The 21,050-nt window shown below is 40.4% G+C and overlaps 2 protein-coding genes across 2 annotated transcripts; both read right to left on the bottom strand.

Annotated features, from left to right (window-relative positions):
• Window positions 1–629: 629 nt before the first annotated feature.
• LOC141627873 (uncharacterized) lies at window positions 630–1,250 on the bottom strand. Its single transcript, XM_074441079.1, has one exon. It carries the CDS (start codon window positions 1,248–1,250, stop codon window positions 630–632), a length of 621 nt encoding a protein of 206 aa, XP_074297180.1.
• A 12,445-nt stretch (window positions 1,251–13,695) lies between these two features.
• Window positions 13,696–19,923, bottom strand: LOC141627872 (uncharacterized). The gene is made up of 6 exons (XM_074441078.1): window positions 19,594–19,923; window positions 18,304–19,503; window positions 17,305–18,204; window positions 15,292–17,199; window positions 14,081–14,324; window positions 13,696–13,928 (listed from the first exon to the last, which is right to left on the bottom strand). The coding sequence occupies exons 1-6, from the start codon at window positions 19,921–19,923 to the stop codon at window positions 13,696–13,698; spliced, it is 4,815 nt and encodes a 1,604-aa protein (XP_074297179.1).
• Between the last annotated feature and the right edge of the window lie 1,127 nt (window positions 19,924–21,050).

Genomic DNA, 21,050 nt, shown 5'->3' with positions numbered 1-21,050 from the left:
AGTGACTTACCAACAGAATCGATATAAGGAAGACGGATAAAGACTCAAGATCAATCAAATAGCCTTGGAAGTGATTAGGGTGATTAGAGTGGTGATAGGCGTCGTTAGGTTTTGTAAAAATGATTTGTAAACTGATAACACGAAATTTATAATCTCTAATCACCTTAATCAAAACCGCGGAATAAACCCGTCAGACCGGGTACTCGGTCGAGTACCTGGGGTACTCGGCCGATTACGATCTACTCGGCTAAGTATCTCACTACTTGGCCGAGTGCTCTTGGACAGTAACTTGACTAGAAGTCAGACGACAACCTACTCAATCAAATTCCACTTATTCTACCGAGTAACTAATGACCAGAAAACAGTGGTATTACAATCTCCCCTCCTTAAAACGAACTTCGTCCCCGAAGTTCATACCATACCAAAAACAAAAGCAACACTAACTACCCAAAGATACTAACAACACCCCCTATGACCAACTAAACAACCCAACTATAGCTCACACAAACCAACAACACAACAACACAACCATACCAACCTCAAACTAACTAAAAACACACATGCGACCATCTCCTATCCCCCCCCCCCCTTATAAAAGACAACGGTTACGTTCCCGTAACCAAACATACCTAATCAAAAAGGTGTGGGTAGCGCTCTCTCATAAACTCCTCCGGTTCCCAAGTGGCTTCTTCCATGTTGTGATGAAACCATAGAACCTTAAGAAAGACGGTTTCACCTTTCCTTGTCTTGCTTACCTTATGATCCAAGATCTCCTTAGGAACCTCTGCATAAGTTAGAGCCTCATCTAACTCGATATTCTCAACCTCAAGTACATGTGACGGATCACTCACATACTTGCAGAGTTGTGACACATGAAACACTTTATGGACCCGATCAAGCGATGGTGGTAACGCGAGCCGATAGGCTACTTCACCTATCCGATCTAAAATCTCATAAGGGCCGATGAACTTCTGACTCAACTTTTCTCTCTTTGCAAGCCTCATAATTCCTCGCGTAGGTGACACTTTCACGAGGACATTGTCACCTACCGCAAATTTAATGTCCCTGCGATGCAAATTTGCGTAAATCTTTTGTCTATCTTGAACTAGTTTCATCTTTTGGCGAATCAAGTGTACTTGCTGAATCATATCTTGCACCACCTGTGGTCCTAATATTATAGCTTCAACATTGTCATTCTGAAAAACCGGACTCCTAAACTTCCTGCCATATAAATCCTCAAAAGGTGTCATCTCGATACTGGAGTGATAGCTGTTGTTGTATGAAAACTCTATCAAATCAAGGCTATCCTCCTAACTCCCACCAAATTCCATAGCATAATCTCGTAACATGTCCTCTAAAGTCTTTATGGTTCTTTCAGTTTGACATCTGTCGTAGGATGAAATGTTGTACTCATCTTTAAGGTAGTTCCCATCAATTCCTGTAACTCTTGCCAAAGCCGTGATATAAACCTCGCATTCTGATCCGACACTATATCCTTTGTACCCCATGTAACTGAACCACATGCTTCCTGTACCCCAAAGCTAGCTGAATCTTACTCCAAGTATCTTTAATTTGAATAAAATGAGCTGACTTCGTTAAACGGTCAACGATAAACAAAATCATATTGTTACCTTGCTGGGTCCTTGGTAACTGATGTGACCATTATTTGAGCATATTTAGTCCCCTAATTGAGCCTATTTTGCATACTATTATAACATTCTACGACCATTTTATCCGTCAAATGCTTTCTATTTTGCTTTCCTAGTGCATTTCGTATGTTTTGTAGGAAAGAAGATAATAAGGCGGAAATTCCCGTCTTTCGTGCGTATTCGGAAGCTATTTGACGATGTTTGATGGACTAGTATGAAGAGGAAGCGAGAACTAAAGACCAATCCTACAAGAATAAAAAGAAAGTGAAGAAAAAGGATTCTGTCACAGAAGACGTGTGGCTTACACACAAGACGCCCGTCCTGAAGTGACAACCCGTGCGTCCAAGCAACAAAGACGCCCGGATTCCCCCAAAGAATCCGAGCGGATTCCCATGAAGACGCCCGTGCCCAATCTCAAGAATCCGAGCGTCTTCCTCCCTAGACGGACGGACCGCGACATTTTCCGCCAAGATGCTCATCCTTCCAAAAAGACTAGCGTTTCCCTGCTCTAAACTCAAAGATGTAATTACTAATTTAGCCTTAGTTAACTTAATGAAGCTCTACTATAAATACCCCACTTGTAAATAATCAAAGGAGAGCTTTTTGGATGAAGTTTTAGGTTAGGTTAAGCCTCCATATTAAGAATCCTTCTTAGATTAGATTAGGAGTAGATTAGAATAGACTACTCTTTAATCTTTCACAAATCTCACATTAATCTCTCCTTAATATTGTTCAAGTTTGTTACTTTTAGGTAATTGAAGATTATTAGGTTATTTTTGGAGAATTGACAACTCTTCATCAATCAATCAAGTTTCTTCTATTATTCTTTGCTTTATTATTTGGATCATCTCAAGTTTGGTATAATTCCTTTACTCTTTAATCTTTATTGTTCATTTCTTCATTCTATTATCATGTTTATACTTGTTGTGATGATTGACACCATTAATGACATATTTCCTATGATAATAAGTGAGTAGTCTTTTAGCTAGGATTAGTGGGTAATTAGGGGAAACCAACATGGGATTGATTCATGCTTAAACTAATATGTTCACATGATAAAATTGCTTGCTTGTTGTGATGTCAACTTTATGCACATGTTATGTTTGATGAAATGCAAAGCTTATGAATCCTTGCATTTACAACCATCTCTTATCTACTCAACTTGACTTGTAAGATATAAACAACCTCAAGTCTTGTTAGACCATGCATAGAAGTTGAATAGGAGGAAAGTAAGTCGACTTGTAGGTGTTGTACAATCTAATCGATTCAGCTCCGGGACCCAACTCTTCCTATGAACCGTAAGACATAAAGCAACTCGGTTCCTCCATAACATTAATTGCTTGCTTATAATTGTAAACATGTTTGTATGATCAACACCATGAATCCCCTATGACCCCATGATATCCTAGCACTTTTAATCGTTTGCTTACATCGTTCCTTTTATTGCTTGCTTTACTATATTATTTGCTCTAGTCTAGAACACAACTACAAACCCAAACAAATTGTGACACTAGCATAAATTGAGATAGATAGACTTAGAACCCAAAGCACACCGTCCCATGGATCGACCTCGACTTACCACTAACTAGTAGTTTGTTGAGAAATATAAATGTGTTTGATTGGATGTGACCCGACGACATCACATCCACACCAAAATGGCGCCGTTGCCGGGGATGGTGCTATGTGATTAAGTTCTTACTTGTTTGTCTATTTTAATTTTGCTCTCACCTTGAGGAACTTGTTCCTCAAGGATTGTTCTTACCGGTTTTGTGTAGTTTCCATGCTTGTAGTTGCTTTCTTGTCTTAGCTATGATGGCCCAAGACTTGGTACATGAAGTATGTGGTGGATTCTTTGAGTATGACTATGGGTATGGGGAGTTTGAGGAGCAAGTAAACACAAACCTACCTTACTATTTGTACAATGAAAATCCTAACTACTACCCCAATTTTTCCCAACTTTTCCCACCAAAACCACCACATCCAATATCAACAACGACCACCCACCCAAAACTCACTTTGCAACCAATTCCAAATGCCACAATACAACCATTTTCACACTTACCCACAACAAGACGACGAACCCATTCAAAATGTGATTCTCCAAATGATGGGAGATCAACAAAACTTCTTCAAACAAATGCTAGAGGAGAGCCAAAAGAGCGATAATGTTCTTCAAGGCATTGTTGCCCAAGGTGAGGAATTGGAGATTCAAATTGTCCAAATGAAAGAATCCCAAGCAATCACTCCCCACCATTCTTTGGACATTGAGCATGAATACGAATTTGAAGTAGTAACTTTTGATACGAAAAGTGAAGAATGGGAAGAGCCAATCTCCTTGAGCTCTTGTGACTATGAAAGTGTTGTGTTCGATGAGGAAGACATGAGGTTGAGTAAGCCAAGTACTCTTAGCCTTTGTGAGTATGAGGGTGTGTCCTTTGAAGTGAATGTTGAGACATTGGAGAAAGAGTTAAATGAAGCTCCCATTTATGATTCATATGAAGATAGCAACAATGATGATGAGCTTAAAGGATGGACTCGTAATATCACCTTGCTTGAGGAGCCTATCCTTGAGACATTTGAGATACCCTATCATGATGAAGAACGTCCTTCCCCTATTCTTCATAAAGACCACTTGACACCTATCTTGGAGCCAATGATCATTGAGGAGGAGTATCGTACAAAAGCTACTTGGTGAAAAAGCTCAAAGAGAAGCTTGCTCGTGAAGCTACTTGTGGAGACTTGGCACCCACAATGACAACTTCTAAGGAACTCTATCATCAATGCCATAAAAATTCTCCTTCTACTATTGAAGGATTGACAAATTCAAATGCTATCATCATTACCGAAATTGAAGAAGAGGTTGGTGAGTGGAAGTATATGGATGAAAATGAACCATACTTCATGGAAAAGAATCATGGGCTTGTTTATTGGAAACATTGGAAAAGCTCTAGTGCCGAGGACAAAGCAAAAGAAAGAACATTTTACAAGCTTCCTTGGCCAAATTTCATGTTCAAATGGAGCAACCCATACTTGTGTCTATTTGGAACTTGTTCACAAGCTTTTGATCTCTTATTAAGAGCCTTGAGCTCTATGGACAAGAATTTCTACAATTTGAACTAGTTTGGTGGAGTCCTATCTTAAACCACCATTTGTATGATATTTCTTGGACTCCTTACTTTGTATAATATTGTACATTCTTGCATTTGTATTTGATTTCTTGCATGAGAGTAGTGAGAGAGAGAGCCATCTTACATTTTCATTGAGCAAATTTCAGAAAAAGATAAGGAGGAATAGCAAATCAGTGAAAGGGTATGATTGTGCAAGGAAAAGAAAGAAAAAGAAGAAAAGGAGCTGAAGACGCCTGTCCCGAGGCCTGGACGCCCGTCCAGGACCCTCGTCAAATAAATGGCTGGCACTGTCTCAGAATCCGGGCGGATTCAGAGCAACACGCCCGTCCTGAAAAAAGACGCTCGTATTCTCCACGGGACGCCCGTCATGAATGTCATCTGAAACAAGATTTTGAAACTGCCAGGAAATCCGAGCGGATTCTTGAAAATCCGCCCGTCCCGAGTGAGCCGCCCGTCTCAACGCAGAAGATGCCCGTCTTCTTCCTGCTCCCAAATTAGCTGAGGCCCTGTCTTAAAATCCGCGTGGATTTGAAGGAAGACGCCCGTCTTCTACAAGCTAAAGACGCCCGTCCCGCAACAAAGACGCTCGGATTGGGCCCTTTTTCTCGAACAATTCGGCCAGGTCCCACCCTTATCCGCTCGGATTCCCCTTTCTTCTATAAAATCACCCCCCTTTCTCCCTCATTTCTTCACCTTATCAAACCCTAAAACACTCATCTCCATCCTCAAAAACACTCCCCTCACATCAAAAGCCAACTAAACCCCCATTTCCTCAACTTCAAGATGATGAACCTCAAGGGCAAGGCTAAGAAGTTGGTTGAATCCACCAGAAGAAACGCAAGGGATCATCCTCCTCAACCCCGCGAGAGGTAGCGCTACCAAGGAACTTCCGTCCCATAATGAGAGGAGGAATTGAACAACTTGAGTACTTCCAAGAGGTGCTTTTCGAATCCGATGACCACCGCAAGAACTTTGTCAAATTGCTAGGTAAGAACTATGAACCCACTCAATTTATAGATACTAGGGTATTGGAAACCCTTAGGATAAGGTACCCCACCGAGATGTTCTTTGATGGCCTAGGGATTGGAAAACTTTTCCATGCCCATGAGGAGACGTACCTTAGTCTCACCCTTGAGTTTTTGAGTAGCCTTCGCATTGTAACGAATACTCGAACAACTGTAGGCATGGAGTTTAGGTTGTGCAACCTAGACCATTGTCTTTCCCTTGATCAATTTGCCTACATTTTCGGTCTTGAAGTGCCCACCAACTATACCGATAAACCCGATAATTTCGATGTGGACCATCTTTGGAGGGCTATTTCCGAGAGGAATTTTACCGGTTTAAAGCAATGCTACACCTTCGCCATCCAACATCCGGTGATTCGAATCACCGAGCGCTTTGTGGCCGGTACCATCAATGGGAGGTACGAACAAGATAGGTGTACTCTCATTGATTTAACTTTTCTTGAGTCCTATTTGAATGTTCGGGGGGACGAGGCGTTATAACTTCAACACACCCCTTGAGATACTTACTAGGTTTCATGATTTTGCTCAAGGGACCACCCAACTCAAGACCTTCGTAATGGGAGGTCTAATTACTATTTTGGCCAACTACCTTTGCCCCGGATTCAACGCCCAGGGGATCTATACTCCTGTTGAGGGGAGGACTTTGATTGATGAGCACACCGTCTTCACCCATCACCGGTGGTGTAACTACACTCAAGACGGGAGTGTAGAATGGTACACCAAAGGATACACCTCAATCATCCTTGAGGGTTGGAAGATACCGGGCATCGACCCAAGATTGAGCCCATATTCCCCTCCACCAAACTACCTCCTTGATATCCAAATTCTCGACAATCCCCCTCAAAGGGAAGAGCCACCCCGCCAACAACAAGTACCTCGTGGGGTACCGGGAAGGCCTACTCGCCCACCTTCCTATGTGCCTATCCCACCAACCCTACTCCTTATACCGAATTCCGACCGGAAATCCCCAATACTCCGGGTATTAATGATTTGATGAAACTCATGAATAGAGTGGACCTCGAGGTACATGAAGGGAGGGTCGACAACTACTTGGCCCTTTATCCCCAATACTATAACATGGCTCAACAAGGGTATATTGACCCCAATGGTCCTAAGCCCTCTTGGGCACAACCCCAACACTTGTTTCCTAATCAAGGGAACCAAGCTTGGGATCGCGACGGCGGAGAACATTCTAACCAAGGTGGAGGGTACTCGGGTCAAGGAGGAGAGTTTGACCAAGGAGGGTATTGGGGCCAAGCAAGAGGGTATGACCAAGCCGAGAGCTCTCACCAATATGGTTACCAAGATGAGGAGGATGACGAGTGAAAGAGGCCTACCTCACCACCTCCATTTGTATGATACCCCTCTCTCCCTCTCTCTTTTGTATATACATTGCATTTAGTGTAGTTTTCGCATGCATTTGTACTATATTTCATATTGCATTCACATTAGTTAGTTTATATAGTATAGTTGTATTGTAAAAATCTCACATGATTCATGTAGATAGTTACATATAGATTAGAATTCATACATAGTCACTAATGACCAAGCCTATTCTTTTCTACACTAGAAATAGTGTTTAAATCGGTTTGGGGAGGTTTGATCATAAGTGACCATAGTTTACTAGAAATCATGCATCATATAATATAGTTTAAATTGCATTCATTTGTTATATATGTCATATAGAATTGCATTTAGTTAGAGCATGCATTCATTCATGACATATCATTGCATTTGTACTTTATTGCAAAAAAATCAAAAATCCATAAACATGTATTTCCTTTTTATTCCTAGTCCTACATGTACATTGAGGACAATGTCCAAAATAAAGTGGCGGATGGGAATTTATATTCCAAAAAAACATAAAAATTGAAAAATTTCGAAAAATCCCAAAAATATGTTCTTTAATTTCATAAAAACAAAACTCATAAAAATTTGAAAAATTGAAAAACTCAAAAAAACATGTTCATTCCCTTTGTAGTGTAGTCATGTATATATTATTGTATATATTGTGTTTGTTTTATCCTTGTTCACAATGATTGACTACGCCACATCCGAGACATGAGGATATTGAAGACCGCATGGTATGATCTTTCCAATCTCTTTTTTCCTCTTTATGTTAATGAATATGTGGCTTTATATTTTGATAGATGCGGTACAAAAATGTGAACTTAGGACTTGCATTTAATTTATATGGCATACTAGTTGGTAGAAGCATTTGCATTAGGATGTATATATATTAGTTGCATCATGGCATGTAGTTTGCATGTTAGAAAAATTTTGCAAAACCGTCTACTTGGGAAGCTTGACAAGTGTATATAGCCCTTAGTAGATGCTTTTTCTTCTTAAGACTTTGCTTGTTAGAATACTTGTAAGACACCCTAGGATGTGTCATGCTAGTATCCTTTGACCCATGGATTAAGGCCTAGTCAAGAGTACGTTGTGGTGTGATAACTCCTTGGCTACCGTTTATTCCAAGGTGACCCTTGAAACCATGCAACCATCATTCATCCATGTTCTACCACATTTTTGTCATCAAAGGGAATGGGCACAAAAAGAAATCAATTTGAGTTCAATGAAATGAAAAGTGAAAGAAAGTTTGCAAAAAAAATGCATCAAATGAAAAGAGGAGTAAAAATAGACTCCTATGCTTCAAATATAAGGCACCCTCACTACATATGGGGTGACTTTGAAAATGTTCAAAAAGAAATGCCAAGAAAAGTTAAAAATTGTCAAGTATTGAAATGCCAAACATCAAAAGAAATGGCAAAAGAAAGTGTTCTCAAATGTTATATGCCACAAGAAATTGGGGGGAAAACAAAAACGAAAGCAAACTCCCAAAGTAAAACTCAAATATCTATTGATCCCTTTATCCATCGTATCCATTTTTGTGCATGGTAGAGAGGGGATAACCCTTCTTCTTGTCTAGGAAAGAGGGGGAATTCCGCGATCCTTCAGTGTTTCTAACACCATAGGGAGTCCTTGACAAAAACATTTAACGATTGAGGACAAAGGTACCCTAGCTTGACACAACTTGGAGGTGATTTATTGGTATCCTTCTAGGCTTAGTAGTTTGAATAAATTGCATCTATGAAGGAGTGTGTACCCTTTAATTGCTTCCCTTGTAGATAATTTCCGCCACTTAGATGAGGAAAGTGGCTATTCTTTTGTAGATGCATCCATTATTTGATTTTGTGTGCTTTAATGTTTGGATGTGTCGCCATTTTGGCAAGACCCACCTTGCCTTGCAAGAAGGCATCCTACCTCATGGTTGTCTTGTTGTGAGTTGAAGGGGCGGAGTGAGACCCGCTAATTGTCTTATATCGGCTATGTTATTAGGATAGTTTAAATAAAGGTCTAGTTCTTGTTACCTCTTTACTCGGGACGAGTAAAGGTTTGGTTTGGGGATATTTGATGTGACCATTATTTGAGCATATTTATTCCCCTAATTGAGCCTATTTTGCATACTATTATAACATTCTACGACCATTTTATCCGTCAAATGCTTTCTATTTTGCTTTCCTAGTGCATTTCGTATGTTTTGTAGGAAAGAAGATAATAAGGCGGAAATTCCCGTCTTTCATGCGTATTCGGAAGCTATTTGACGATGTTTGATGGACTAGTATGAAGAGGAAGCGAGAACTAAAGACCAATCCTATAAGAATAAAAAGAAAGTGAAGAAAAAGGATTCTGTCACAGAAGACGAGCGACTTACACACAAGACGCCCGTCCTGAAGTGACAACCCGTGCGTCCAAGCAACAAAGACGCCGGATTCCCCCAAAGAATCCGAGCGGATTCCCATGAAGACGCCCGTGCCCAATCTCAAGAATCCGAGCGTCTTCCTCCCTAGACGGACGGACCGCGACATTTTCCGCCAAGATGCTCATCCTTCCAAAAAGACTAGCGTTTCCCTGCTCTAAACTCAAAGATGTAATTACTAATTTAGCCTTAGTTAACCTAATAAAGCTCTACTATAAATACCACACTTATAAATAATCAAAGGACAGCTTTTTGGATGAAGTTTTAGATTAGGTTAAGCCTCCATATTAAGAATCCTTCTTAGATTAGATTAGGAGTAGATTAGAATAGACTACTCTTTAATCTTTCACAAATCTCACATTAATCTCTCCTTAATTATTGTTCAAGTTTGTTACTTTTGGGTAATTGAAGATTATTAGATTATTTTTGGAGAATTGACGACTCTTCATCAATCAATCAAGTTTCTTCTATTATTCTTTGCTTTATTATTTGGATCATCTCAAGTTTGGTATAATTTCTTTACTCTTTAATCTCTATTGTTCATTTCTTCATTCTATTATCATGTTTATACTTGTTGTGATGATTGACACCATTAATGACATGTTTCCTATGATAATAAGTGAGTAGTCTTTTAGCTAGGATTAGTGGGTAATTAGGGGAAACCAACATGGGATTGATTCATGCTTAAACTAATACGTTCACATGATTAAATTGCTTGCTTATTGTGATGTCAACTTTAAGCACATGTTATGTTTGATGAAATGCTAAGCTTATGAATCCTTGTGTTTACAACCATCTCTTATCTACTCAACTTGACTTGTAAGATATAAATCAACTCGAGTCTTGTTAGACCATGCATAGAAGTTGAATAGGAGGAAAGTAAGTCGACTTGTAGGTGTTGTACAATCTAATCGATTCGGCTCCGGGACCCAACTCTTCCTATGAACCGTAAGACATAAACCAACTTGGTTCCTCCATAACATTAATTGCTTGCTTATAATTTTAAACATGTTTGTATGATCAACACCATGAATCCCCTATGACCCCATGGTATCCTAGCACTTTTAATCGTTTGCTTACATCCTTCCTTTTATTGCTTGCTTTACTATATTATTTGCTCTAGTCTAGAACACAACTACAAACCCAAACAAATTGTGACACTAACATAAATTCAAATAGATAGACTTAGAACCCAAAGCACACCGTCCCATGGATCGACCTCGACTTACCACTAACTAGTAGTTTGTTGAGAAATATAAATGTGTTTGATTGGATTTGACCCGACGACATCACATCCACACTAGTAACCCCATGATGAAGTCCATGGAGAACGACTCCAATTTCCATTCTGGTACCTCAAGTGACTGAATCTTATCTTGTGGTCTTCGTTGCTCTCCCTTTACACTTTGACAAGTTAAACATCTAGCCACAAACTCAGCACATCGTTCTTCATGCCGAGCCACCAAAACGTCTTCTTCAGGTCCTTATAGAGCTTGTCACACCCGGAGGTACTGAATAAGGAGTGCAATGAGCCTCCGTCATGATTAACTTTTTCAAGTCAGCGTCACTAGGTACACCTCACCTCCCATTAAAATGAACACTCTCATTTGTGTGGATAGAAAACCTCGAAACTGTTCCACTCTCTACCCTTACTATCACTCTTGAATCTTGGGATCAAATTCCTGTTTTCTTTTGATATTATCATAAAGTTCAGGCTCTATTGTTAAATCGCCGATGGCATCACCCTCGCGAATCTTATGAATCCCTATCTTAGTCATCTCATCCTTTAGTTTCATCAAAGACATAGTGGTACATAACGAATGTACACTCTTCCTACTCAGAGCATCTTTCACCATATTAGCCTTCCCCTCATGATAGATGATTTCCATATCGTAGTCCTCTATCAGCTCCATTCACCGTCTTTGACGCATGTTCAACTCTTTCTGAGTGTAGATGTACTTCAAACTCTTATGATCTGAAAACACCTTAAAGGTCGCCCCATAGAGATAGTGCCTCCAAATCTTTAGAGCAAAAACCAATGCACCCAGGTCCAAATCAAAAGTAGGGTAGTTCTCCTAATACGGCTTCAGCTGCCTCAATGCATAGGCGATAACCTTCTCATTCTGGATCAAAACACAACCCAACCCATTCTTTGAAGCATCAGTATAAACCTCAAAGTTCTCACTTCCCTCAGCTACAGATAGAACCGGAGTTGTGGTCAAACGCTACTTCAATGTTTCGAATGCCGTTTCATGACTCTCATCCCAACAAAATCTGGTCTCTTTCCTCATCGAAGTTGTCATAGGTCTGGCGATCTTAGAAAAGTCATTCACAAACCTCATGTAGTAACCAGCTAAACCCAAGAAACTCCGTCTCTCATTAACATTCTTTGGTGCTTCCCAGTTAGACACTGCCTCAATCTTACTAGGATCCACCGACACACCCTCTTTCGAGATCACATGGCCCAGAAAAGCCATTCTCTCTAACCAGAACTCACACTTAGATAACTTGGCATACAGCTGATTATCTCGCAAAGTCTGTAGTACTAACCTTAGGTGCTCCTCGTGCTTCCCCTTAGTCTTAGAGTAGACCAAGATATCATCAATGACCACAAACATATCCAAAAACGAGCTAAAGATCCGATTCATAAGATCCATGAATACGGCTGGTGTGTTAGTCAAACCGAAAGGCATTACCAAATACTTATAGTGACCATACCGTGATCAAAAAGCTGTCTTTGGAATATACTCATCTGCTGTCCTCAACTGGTGATAACCCGACCTCAAATCAATCTTAGAAAACACTCTTGCACCACTCAGCTGGTCGAAAAGATCATCAATTCTTGGCAAAGGATACCTGTTCTTCACGGTGACATGGTTTAACTCCTTGTAGTTGGTGCATAGCCTCATACTTTCGTCTTTCTTTTTCACAAACAAAACTGGTGCACCCCAAGGTGATACATTAGGTCGAATGTACCCCTTGCCCTATAACTCATTCAACTACTTCTTCAACTCCTCCAACTCCTTAGGTCCCATGCGGTACGGAGGCTTAGATATAGGTCCCGTCCCTAGTTTAAGCTCCACACTAAAGTCGATGTCCCTCTTAGGAGGTAACTCTGGTATCTCATCCGGAATAATATCCCCGAACTCACTGACCACTGGTATATCTATTGCTGACGGCTCTTGCATCCGAGTATCCCACACATGGCAAAGAATCAAAGGACACTTCTTTCTCAAACATGACTTTAAAGTCATCACCGCGATCAACTTCATCTTGGGCTTCACAACAAACCCCCTATATGACACTTTGGTTCCCTTAGGCCCCTTTAAAGACACTCTCTTCTGTCGACAATCTATCTTAGCATCCCGACTATAACCTCAAACCCCTCCATAGGAAACTCTAACAGATTGACTGGTAATTTTACTTGCCCACCCATCATAGACACCCTTTGTATAACTTTGTACATGACACGGACTCTCCTAAAGGTATAAACACGTTATCTTTTACTAACTCATATTCTCCCAAACCCATAGCTAAAGCATGACCCTTAGACACAAACGAGTGGGTTGCCCCTGAATCAAACAAAACAAAAGACGGTGTGTTATGAACAAGAAAAGTACCTGTAACCACATGAGCATCATCATCCTCAGCTTCGTGCTTGCCTATCATGAAAATTTTACCGCTGTTCTTCTGACCTCCACCCTAAACCGTAGTGGCAGAAGTGGTAGGCTTAGCTGCCGAGTTCTGAGTCACACTGTTGTTCGGACGCTGATAGGACCCTCCATTATTTCGGTTGTAGCCGCCATTGTTGTTGCTTTGGCCTTTCTGATTACCCCACGATCCAGCTGGCCTATTACTAGCCAAACTCTGACTTGGAGCATGCAAAAAGTTTCCTTGTTATGACCTTGGAAAACGTCCTCCTTCTCTTGCCCAAGCTTGAGATACCCCGCCATAGCTAGCCACTCTTGAAAATGTCCTAACCTAATTATGGTTGCTCCTCTTATGACTTGATTGATTGCCACCCTCACTCTCGGCCTTTCTCTTTTCTACACCCTTTTCTCTGGTCTCCTTGGCCATGTCCATTACCCTCTCAGCGTGCCCCGCTCTTGCATAGACTTCTTTCAGATCAGTAACTACCCAGCTGGTAGCCTCTCCATGATCTTCACTGCTAACCCCCTCTCAAAACGAAGAGCCAAAATCCGCTGACTCAAGTGCATGTCATCCGCATACCGTGACAGCTCGATAAATCTGTGGTAGTACTTTGTGACAGTCATGTTATCAGCCATAGAAAAGGAATCAAACTCAGCTCTCAACTTATGGCGAATGTGCTCCAGAACAAAGTGATCTCTCATAGCCCTCTTGAATCCTACCCATGGAATTGCAGGTTTACCCAGATTCCTGTAGTATACACAAGCCCCTTCCCTTTCGTTTTGTCACCAAACCCCAGCCTCATACCTTAGGTAGAGCGTAGCCTATACTACCATCATCTCCCCGGACACTTAACTACCTCTAGCACACTCTCTATCTCCCGGTGCCAATTATCAAGCAGCTTTGGCTCACCAGTGCCCTTATAAGTAGTGGGATTGAAGCCAGAAATGGTGGTGCTCAGCTGGGATGCATCCACCGGTTTCCCTTCCCCTTTTCCCACATTCTTGAGTGCCTGTATAAGCACTTCTTGCTGCTCAATCATTCTGGCAACCTCATCCAGAGTCATCTCAGATGCCTGAATATACGCAGCTAATCTCTTTGGTGGCATTTTGAGCTGATATAACAAAAAAAACGTAAGCACATAGCCTACGGCTCAAAATAAATAACACGTACGCCAAAGAGGTACTCGGTCGAGTACCTTGGGGTACTCGGTCGAGTACGGACTACTCGGTCGAGTACTTACACTACTCAGCAGAGTATCCAACTCTAGCAGCTGACCTCAGATAGCACATAAAGCGTACTCGGCCTAGTACTCTAGGTACTCAGTTGAGTACGCCCCACTCGGTCGAGTGCCCTACTTACTCGGCCCAGTGTTCATAACCAGTAGTTACTGTCTAACACTCACATAGCCACACTTGGCCGAGTGCCTGGCTACTCGGTCGAGTACCCGCCCTGCTCGGCCGAATCATGCCAGAAAGCGCTATAACTCATCACTAATCATCATGTATACGTATCATCTTCCTTACTCATATTACTAAACATGCAAAAAGCCATATAATAACGTCCATCATGCCCATATCATCTACAATACTCTATATTCATGCAATCATATACTTTCATTCCTACAACATTTTCACAAGGAACATATATAGCACATGTAACGACTTCCCAAGACACCCCGTAGTGACCGGCTCAAAGTTGTAAGATCCAAATTGCGGCTTTAGGACGTCTCCCAAGCCTTAGCGCTTGCTCCAAGCAACTCCTACTCCGGGTTCATTTGTTCATTGGTTTTAAGTTCCAAAATTGTTGCTCTAATACCACTTTGTAACACCCCCGTATACCAAGGTGCCTTACCAAGGACCACCCTAGCATATGAAGGTCCTCCCATCTCGGTTTTTTTTGTGAAAGGTTAGCTTCTCATTAAAACCAATGAACAAACAATTTACAAACTAACAACTAATGGTACAATTTCAAGGCAATGGACAATTATAATTAGGAGCTAATCATAACTATCCATTCCTTATCTCTAGTAGACATTATATTTTGAAGCCAAAAGTACAACGAATTTTCATCATGCTAACTATATCATGGACAACCCTATTTGGATGAGCTAGGGTGCCATCAACAAAGACTTTGTTACGCTGAATCCAAACCATATAGTATGCCGCCTGAATCCAAGCAATAATGACCTTCTTTTTAATCTTCGACCAAGGCTTGCTGTGAACCCAAGCCAAGGTACCAGTGAGGGGAAGACGAACATGTAGCTTGACACTAAGCATCCCAATAATTCTCCTGATGAAATGGCACTGATGAAAAAGATGCATATGAGTCTCATCAGCCATACCACACACCAAACATAAAGCATCCTGACTAATGCCCAACTGAAACAGTTTATCCTTCAGACGCAGGGCTTCTCTGACTATTAACCAATTAATAAAGGTGTGCTTAGGCACACTCCAGACATTCCAGGTATATTTGTACCAAGGGACCCGTGGGTAGTGAGTCCTGATCAACTCATAACCACTGGAGACAGAATACCCAGGAGGGCTGGTATTCCATACACCAGTAGAGAAAACCAATGGGAACTTAGATTTTAGTTTACAAATAGACCTCCAACTCCAAGCAACATCTTTAGGGGAGTAAGAAGCCCAAGGAGTACCCTTCATATAAATGTGGTTGACCCATCTAACCCAAAGAGCATCAGGCTTGGAATGGATCCACCAAACAAGCTTACCCATAGCAGCTGCATTCCAGTAATAGCTATTTCTAACACCCAAACCTCCTTCATTTTTTGGCACACTCAGTTTCTCCCAGCTTACTGGAGGTGACCTCAAAAATTCAGTGGAACTATCCCAAAGATAGTTCCTACACAAGGTATCAATCCTTCTGAGAACACCCTTTGGAATCATAAAAATATTGGCCCAGTAGCTATACAAAGAAGTCAGAACTGCATTCACCAAAGTTAACCTGCCACAATAGGAGAGTTTCCTGGAACCAAACTCTCTAATTCTGGCTGTAACTTTATCAATCAAAACAGCACAGTGATTATTTGAAAGCCTGCCAGAAACAATAGGTACACCTAGATATTTGAAAGGCAAGGTACCTTCCACAAACCCAGACACCTCAATGATATCAGCCTTCACAGAATGATGAACTCCATTAAAATAAATATTAGATTTCATGGAATTCATTTGTAAGCCAGTAGCAATGGAGAAGGTGGCAAAAGCTCTTAATAAGATCATAATTGAATGAGTATCACCCTTAGAAAAGAGGAGCAAGTCATCAGCAAATAAAAGGTGAGATAATTGAAGCCTACCACATAAAGGATGGAATTTGAAAGACATGGTAGTGGTCACATGATCCAAAATCCTGCTCAAATACTCCATAGTGATGGTGAACAGAAGAGGGGATAGAGGGTCCCCCTGCCTCAAACCTTTAGCCCCCTTAAAATATCTAAAATTCATGCCATTCAACACTAAAGAATAAGAGGCAGTCCTGACACAAGTCATTAGTAAATGAGTAAAAGGAGGAGGAAACTGCAAGGCCTCAAGCATTTGTTCTAAGAAACCCCAATTGACAGAGTCATAGGCCTTCTTGAGGTCAACCTTCATCAAACATCTAGGTGACACAGATTTCCTATTATACAACCTCACAAGGTCTTGACAAATTAAAATATTCTCAATGATTGTCCTACCTTTTACAAACCCCCCTTGATTAGGGCTAATAATATCAGGTAGAACCTTAGACAATCTAGAAGCAAGTACTTTTGAGATGGCCTTGTAAAGAACATTACAACAAGCAATAGGCCTATATTGTGTGACATTTTGGGGAAGATCAACTTTAGGAAGGAGAGTAATAAAAGTATGGTTCACTTGTTGAAGCAATTTGCCAGAGGTAAAAAAATCTAGGACAACATTGCATACCTCATCCCCAATAACAGACCAAGAATCTTTGAAGAATGCACTTGAAAAACCATCAGGGCCCGGGGCCTTGTGATTTGGAATGGAAAAAATAGCATTCTTAACTTCATTTTTACTTATAGGGTGCAAAAGAAGATCCCAATGCTCAGAAGTACATACCTACCCCAGCTGAACCACAGGCTTACTAACAGGGGTAGTAGAAGAGGTAGTTCCAAGCAGCTGGTGATAATAATTGAGAAAAGCTTGCTGAATTTTATCCCCATCAGTATGAGTATGCCCATCAGTATCAGTTATCTTGAAAATTTTGGAATGGACATGTCTATTTTTAAGAACACTATGAAAATATTTAGTGTTATTGTCTCCTTGATTAACCCAAATGGCCTTAGTCTTCTGAATAAGGAAACTATCACAGGCAGACTGAAGCTCTCCATAAGTTTTAAGAGCCTCTCTTTCCTGATCAATAAGAACAGCATCAGTAGGGTTGTTATGGACAGCAGTTTGAATAGCCTCTAAGACCTTCCAAGCATGAGCTGTACTGTTTTCAATATCAGCAAACAGCAGCTTGTTCAAATTTTTCAAGGGTTGCTTCAAGCTCTTCATTTTCATTACTACTTGAAACATTTTGGTACCCTGCCTATTTGTATTCCAAACTTGTTGAACACAGGGTAAAAATTCAGGCACTTTACTCCACATGTTAAAAATTTTGAAACTCTTTCTCCCAGTAATAGAAGTGGCAGAATCATGAATGATACAGGGGGAATGATCAAAATAGCCTTCATTTAAAAAATTGGCATAGGCATCAGGTTTGGCAAGTAGCCATTCCTGATTCACCAACACTCTATCCAAACGTGAATAAACCCTAGTAGATGGCTCCTGCTTATTGTTCCAGGTGTACAAGGAACCAGTGGCAGGACTGTCTAAGAGGGAACAATGATCCACACAAGCCTGAAAGTCTTCCATTTCCTCAATAGTAGTTTGGCCCCCAAGCCTTTCAGTAGGGGTAAGCACACAGTTGAAGTCTCCACATAAAAGCCAAGGACCAGTAACATTAGTAGAATAAGTAGACACATCAGACTAGAAAACCTTCCTATCTATGGTGTCATTGAAAGCATAGACCATAGTGCAATGAAATTAGAAATCAGTACTAATCTCAGTAATCCTCATATGTATTGCCTGAGCACTGTAGTGAAGGAAATTAACTTGATATATGTTAGGTTTCCAAAGCACCCAAATTCTACCTCCAGGATGGCAAGAAGTGTTAGTAGAAATAGACCATCCATCACACATATTAGTTCTTATAGCATTTAGAGACAAAGGCTTTACCTTTGTCTCAAGGAGACCAAACAAACCTACCTGATGAGTATGTAAAAACCACTTAATATGCTTTTGCTTAGATAGTTTGTTTAGCCCCCTAACATTCCAAAATCCAAAACTAGGCATTACTCCCAGGGGGAGTAATGCACTACCATTAGTACCTATGCCAACTTTAGGGGTAGCATTGTTCAGAGCATCAATGAATGTATACTCCCTGAAATTGGATGAAGCTTTCCCAGCAATTATGATATCCCTCCTACTAATAGCAAGAGGTTTGGCAGGTGTATTTGCTGGGGCTGGGGTACTAACTTGCTGGTAAGTTCCACTTTTATTCCATGTCACCTGAAGTTTATGCAGGACCTCCTGAGGAGTTGTAGCAGTACCAGAGGAGCCAGCAAGCCCAACAACAGGGGACACAGGTTTAGGTGTAGACACTGGAACAGGCTGAATGATAGGGTCAGACCTAATAGGATTAACAAGTTGAATAACGGGGTCAATCCTAATAGAAACAACAGGTTGAGGCACAGCCTTTGGGATTACAGATTTCTTTTGGACCCATTGCTGTTGTGGTTGAGTAGAAGGTTTCTGATTTTTGGACTTTGGTTTCCTGCATTGTTCAGTAGCATGACCAGTCCCTCCACAAACACCACACAAAATAGGTTGCCATTCACATTCAACATTCAACTTAACAACATGACCATCCTCATCCAAAAATTTAACAAAATTAGGTAAGCTTTCACCAAAGGGAACCTCCAACAAAACCCTAGCAAAACCTAATCGTGTTTTCCCCTCAGTGGACTGGTCACATCGTAAAAATTTACCTATCAAGCCTGCAATTTGAGGTAGACATTTACCCCAATATTTCAGAGGTAGATCCATCATTCTCACCCAAACAGGCACCTTCTTAACATCATCCTTATTAAGTTGAACATGAGACTCCCAACTCCTAACTATAAGCGGCTTATTATCAAACAAAAAATGCCCTTGCTTAAGAACAGCCAACTTACTAGTCTCGGAAGAGAAACAAACCAAAAAAATACCATTTGGCAAGAAAGATACCTTGTCAATTGGATAATTTGCCCAGATTCATCGAACAAACCCCTCAATAATTTCCCAGGGAGGGTTAGCCCCCAGGATGAAACAATAGACCGAAGATTTCCAGTAGTTAAGTTCTTCCTGTACATCTTCAGTGGTAAATTGCATCAAACTCTCAGGCTCCTCATCAATTCGTTCTAAGACAGCTTTTTTTTTGCCTTGAACATACCATCCTTCCCCAGATTCATCAATTTCAATAGAATCCAAATTAAAAGGAGCAACACCAGTAATGTCATTCACATTTTTCGTCGTCCCAGTATCCGTATCATAAGGTTTATTAATTTGCGTAGCAGAAGATGATGAACCAACATTGTTTTTGAGAATTTGTGGTGATTTGGTGACAGTACGATGGATAGTTGATGAAGATCGAGCAGCAATCACCATGACTGCGCACACAAATCTAGGGTTATTATTCTCTTTTTTTTTTCCTTTTTCTCTTTTGGTTGTTTTCAGAGCTTTCCTCTCTCTAGATTCTCTCTCATGATTTTTCTCTAATACAAGCACAAATAAAATCTCCTATCTCGGTTGCCCGAGGTTTAGTATATCAAAAGTGACCATAAAGAAACAATAATTTAAGTTTATAATTTAAAGTGCGTACAATAGAAACCAAAAACCAAAAGGTCTACAAAACTATCAAAAGAAAGTGATAAACATCTGTATCAAAAAAACAGCGGAAACTAGACATGCTAAGCAAAGGGATGACTCCATCCCACCCGCGACCCACGAGCTATCCACTGCATACGTGCTAATCAACTGCTCACCATCCCCGAATGGATCACCACAATTTTGTAAAACAACAACGGGGTCAGTCAACAGGTTAACAAAAACAACAATGCCATAAAACAAACATCCAAACAATTCATCACACATTCCTCCAACTCCAATAATCTCCAATTGTAACACCCCTGATTTTCGACTAAATTAAAACTAACTTTCACATAAAAAAATGGCCGAAATACAAGGATATTATAATTAATATACAAAGTCCTTTATTACAAATTCTCTTAAAATAAAATATACAAAATGAACCAAAACTTTTACAAACACTTTAAATAAAATCTTGTCTTGAAATAAAATCCTTTTGAACTGCAGCGGAAGAAACCTGAAATAAAACCAGAAAACAAAAAGGAACTACCTCATGACGAGTAGCCCAGAAGGCAGAAAACACGTCAGCGGAAAGCTGAGTAACACTACACTACCTCATGGAAATTTAAATATTAGAAATAAAGGAAAGGAAAATGAGAATTCTTCAGCTTAGTATTTCCAAAGATAAAACAAATGAACTACGAGTACTAATTAACATTCTTTACCACAAATTACATTTCATGAGTACTTGACCAAAATGACTAAATAATCATTTTTTTACCGTCCATATAAATACTCTCCATCTGCCAGTTTTTAAACTTTTATCTAAACATACGCCTTTATGCATTATAAAATAAACATTCTTGGCTCAAACTAACAAATGTTCTACTTGATAAACTATCATCTTATCATCATCACAATTTTCA

Source organism: Silene latifolia, chromosome Y (assembly GCF_048544455.1).
Source record: "Silene latifolia isolate original U9 population chromosome Y, ASM4854445v1, whole genome shotgun sequence".
Classification (NCBI taxonomy): Eukaryota; Viridiplantae; Streptophyta; class Magnoliopsida; order Caryophyllales; family Caryophyllaceae; genus Silene; species Silene latifolia.
Note: the sequence above shows the minus strand (reverse complement) of the source record. Positions and strands in the feature narration are given on the sequence as shown.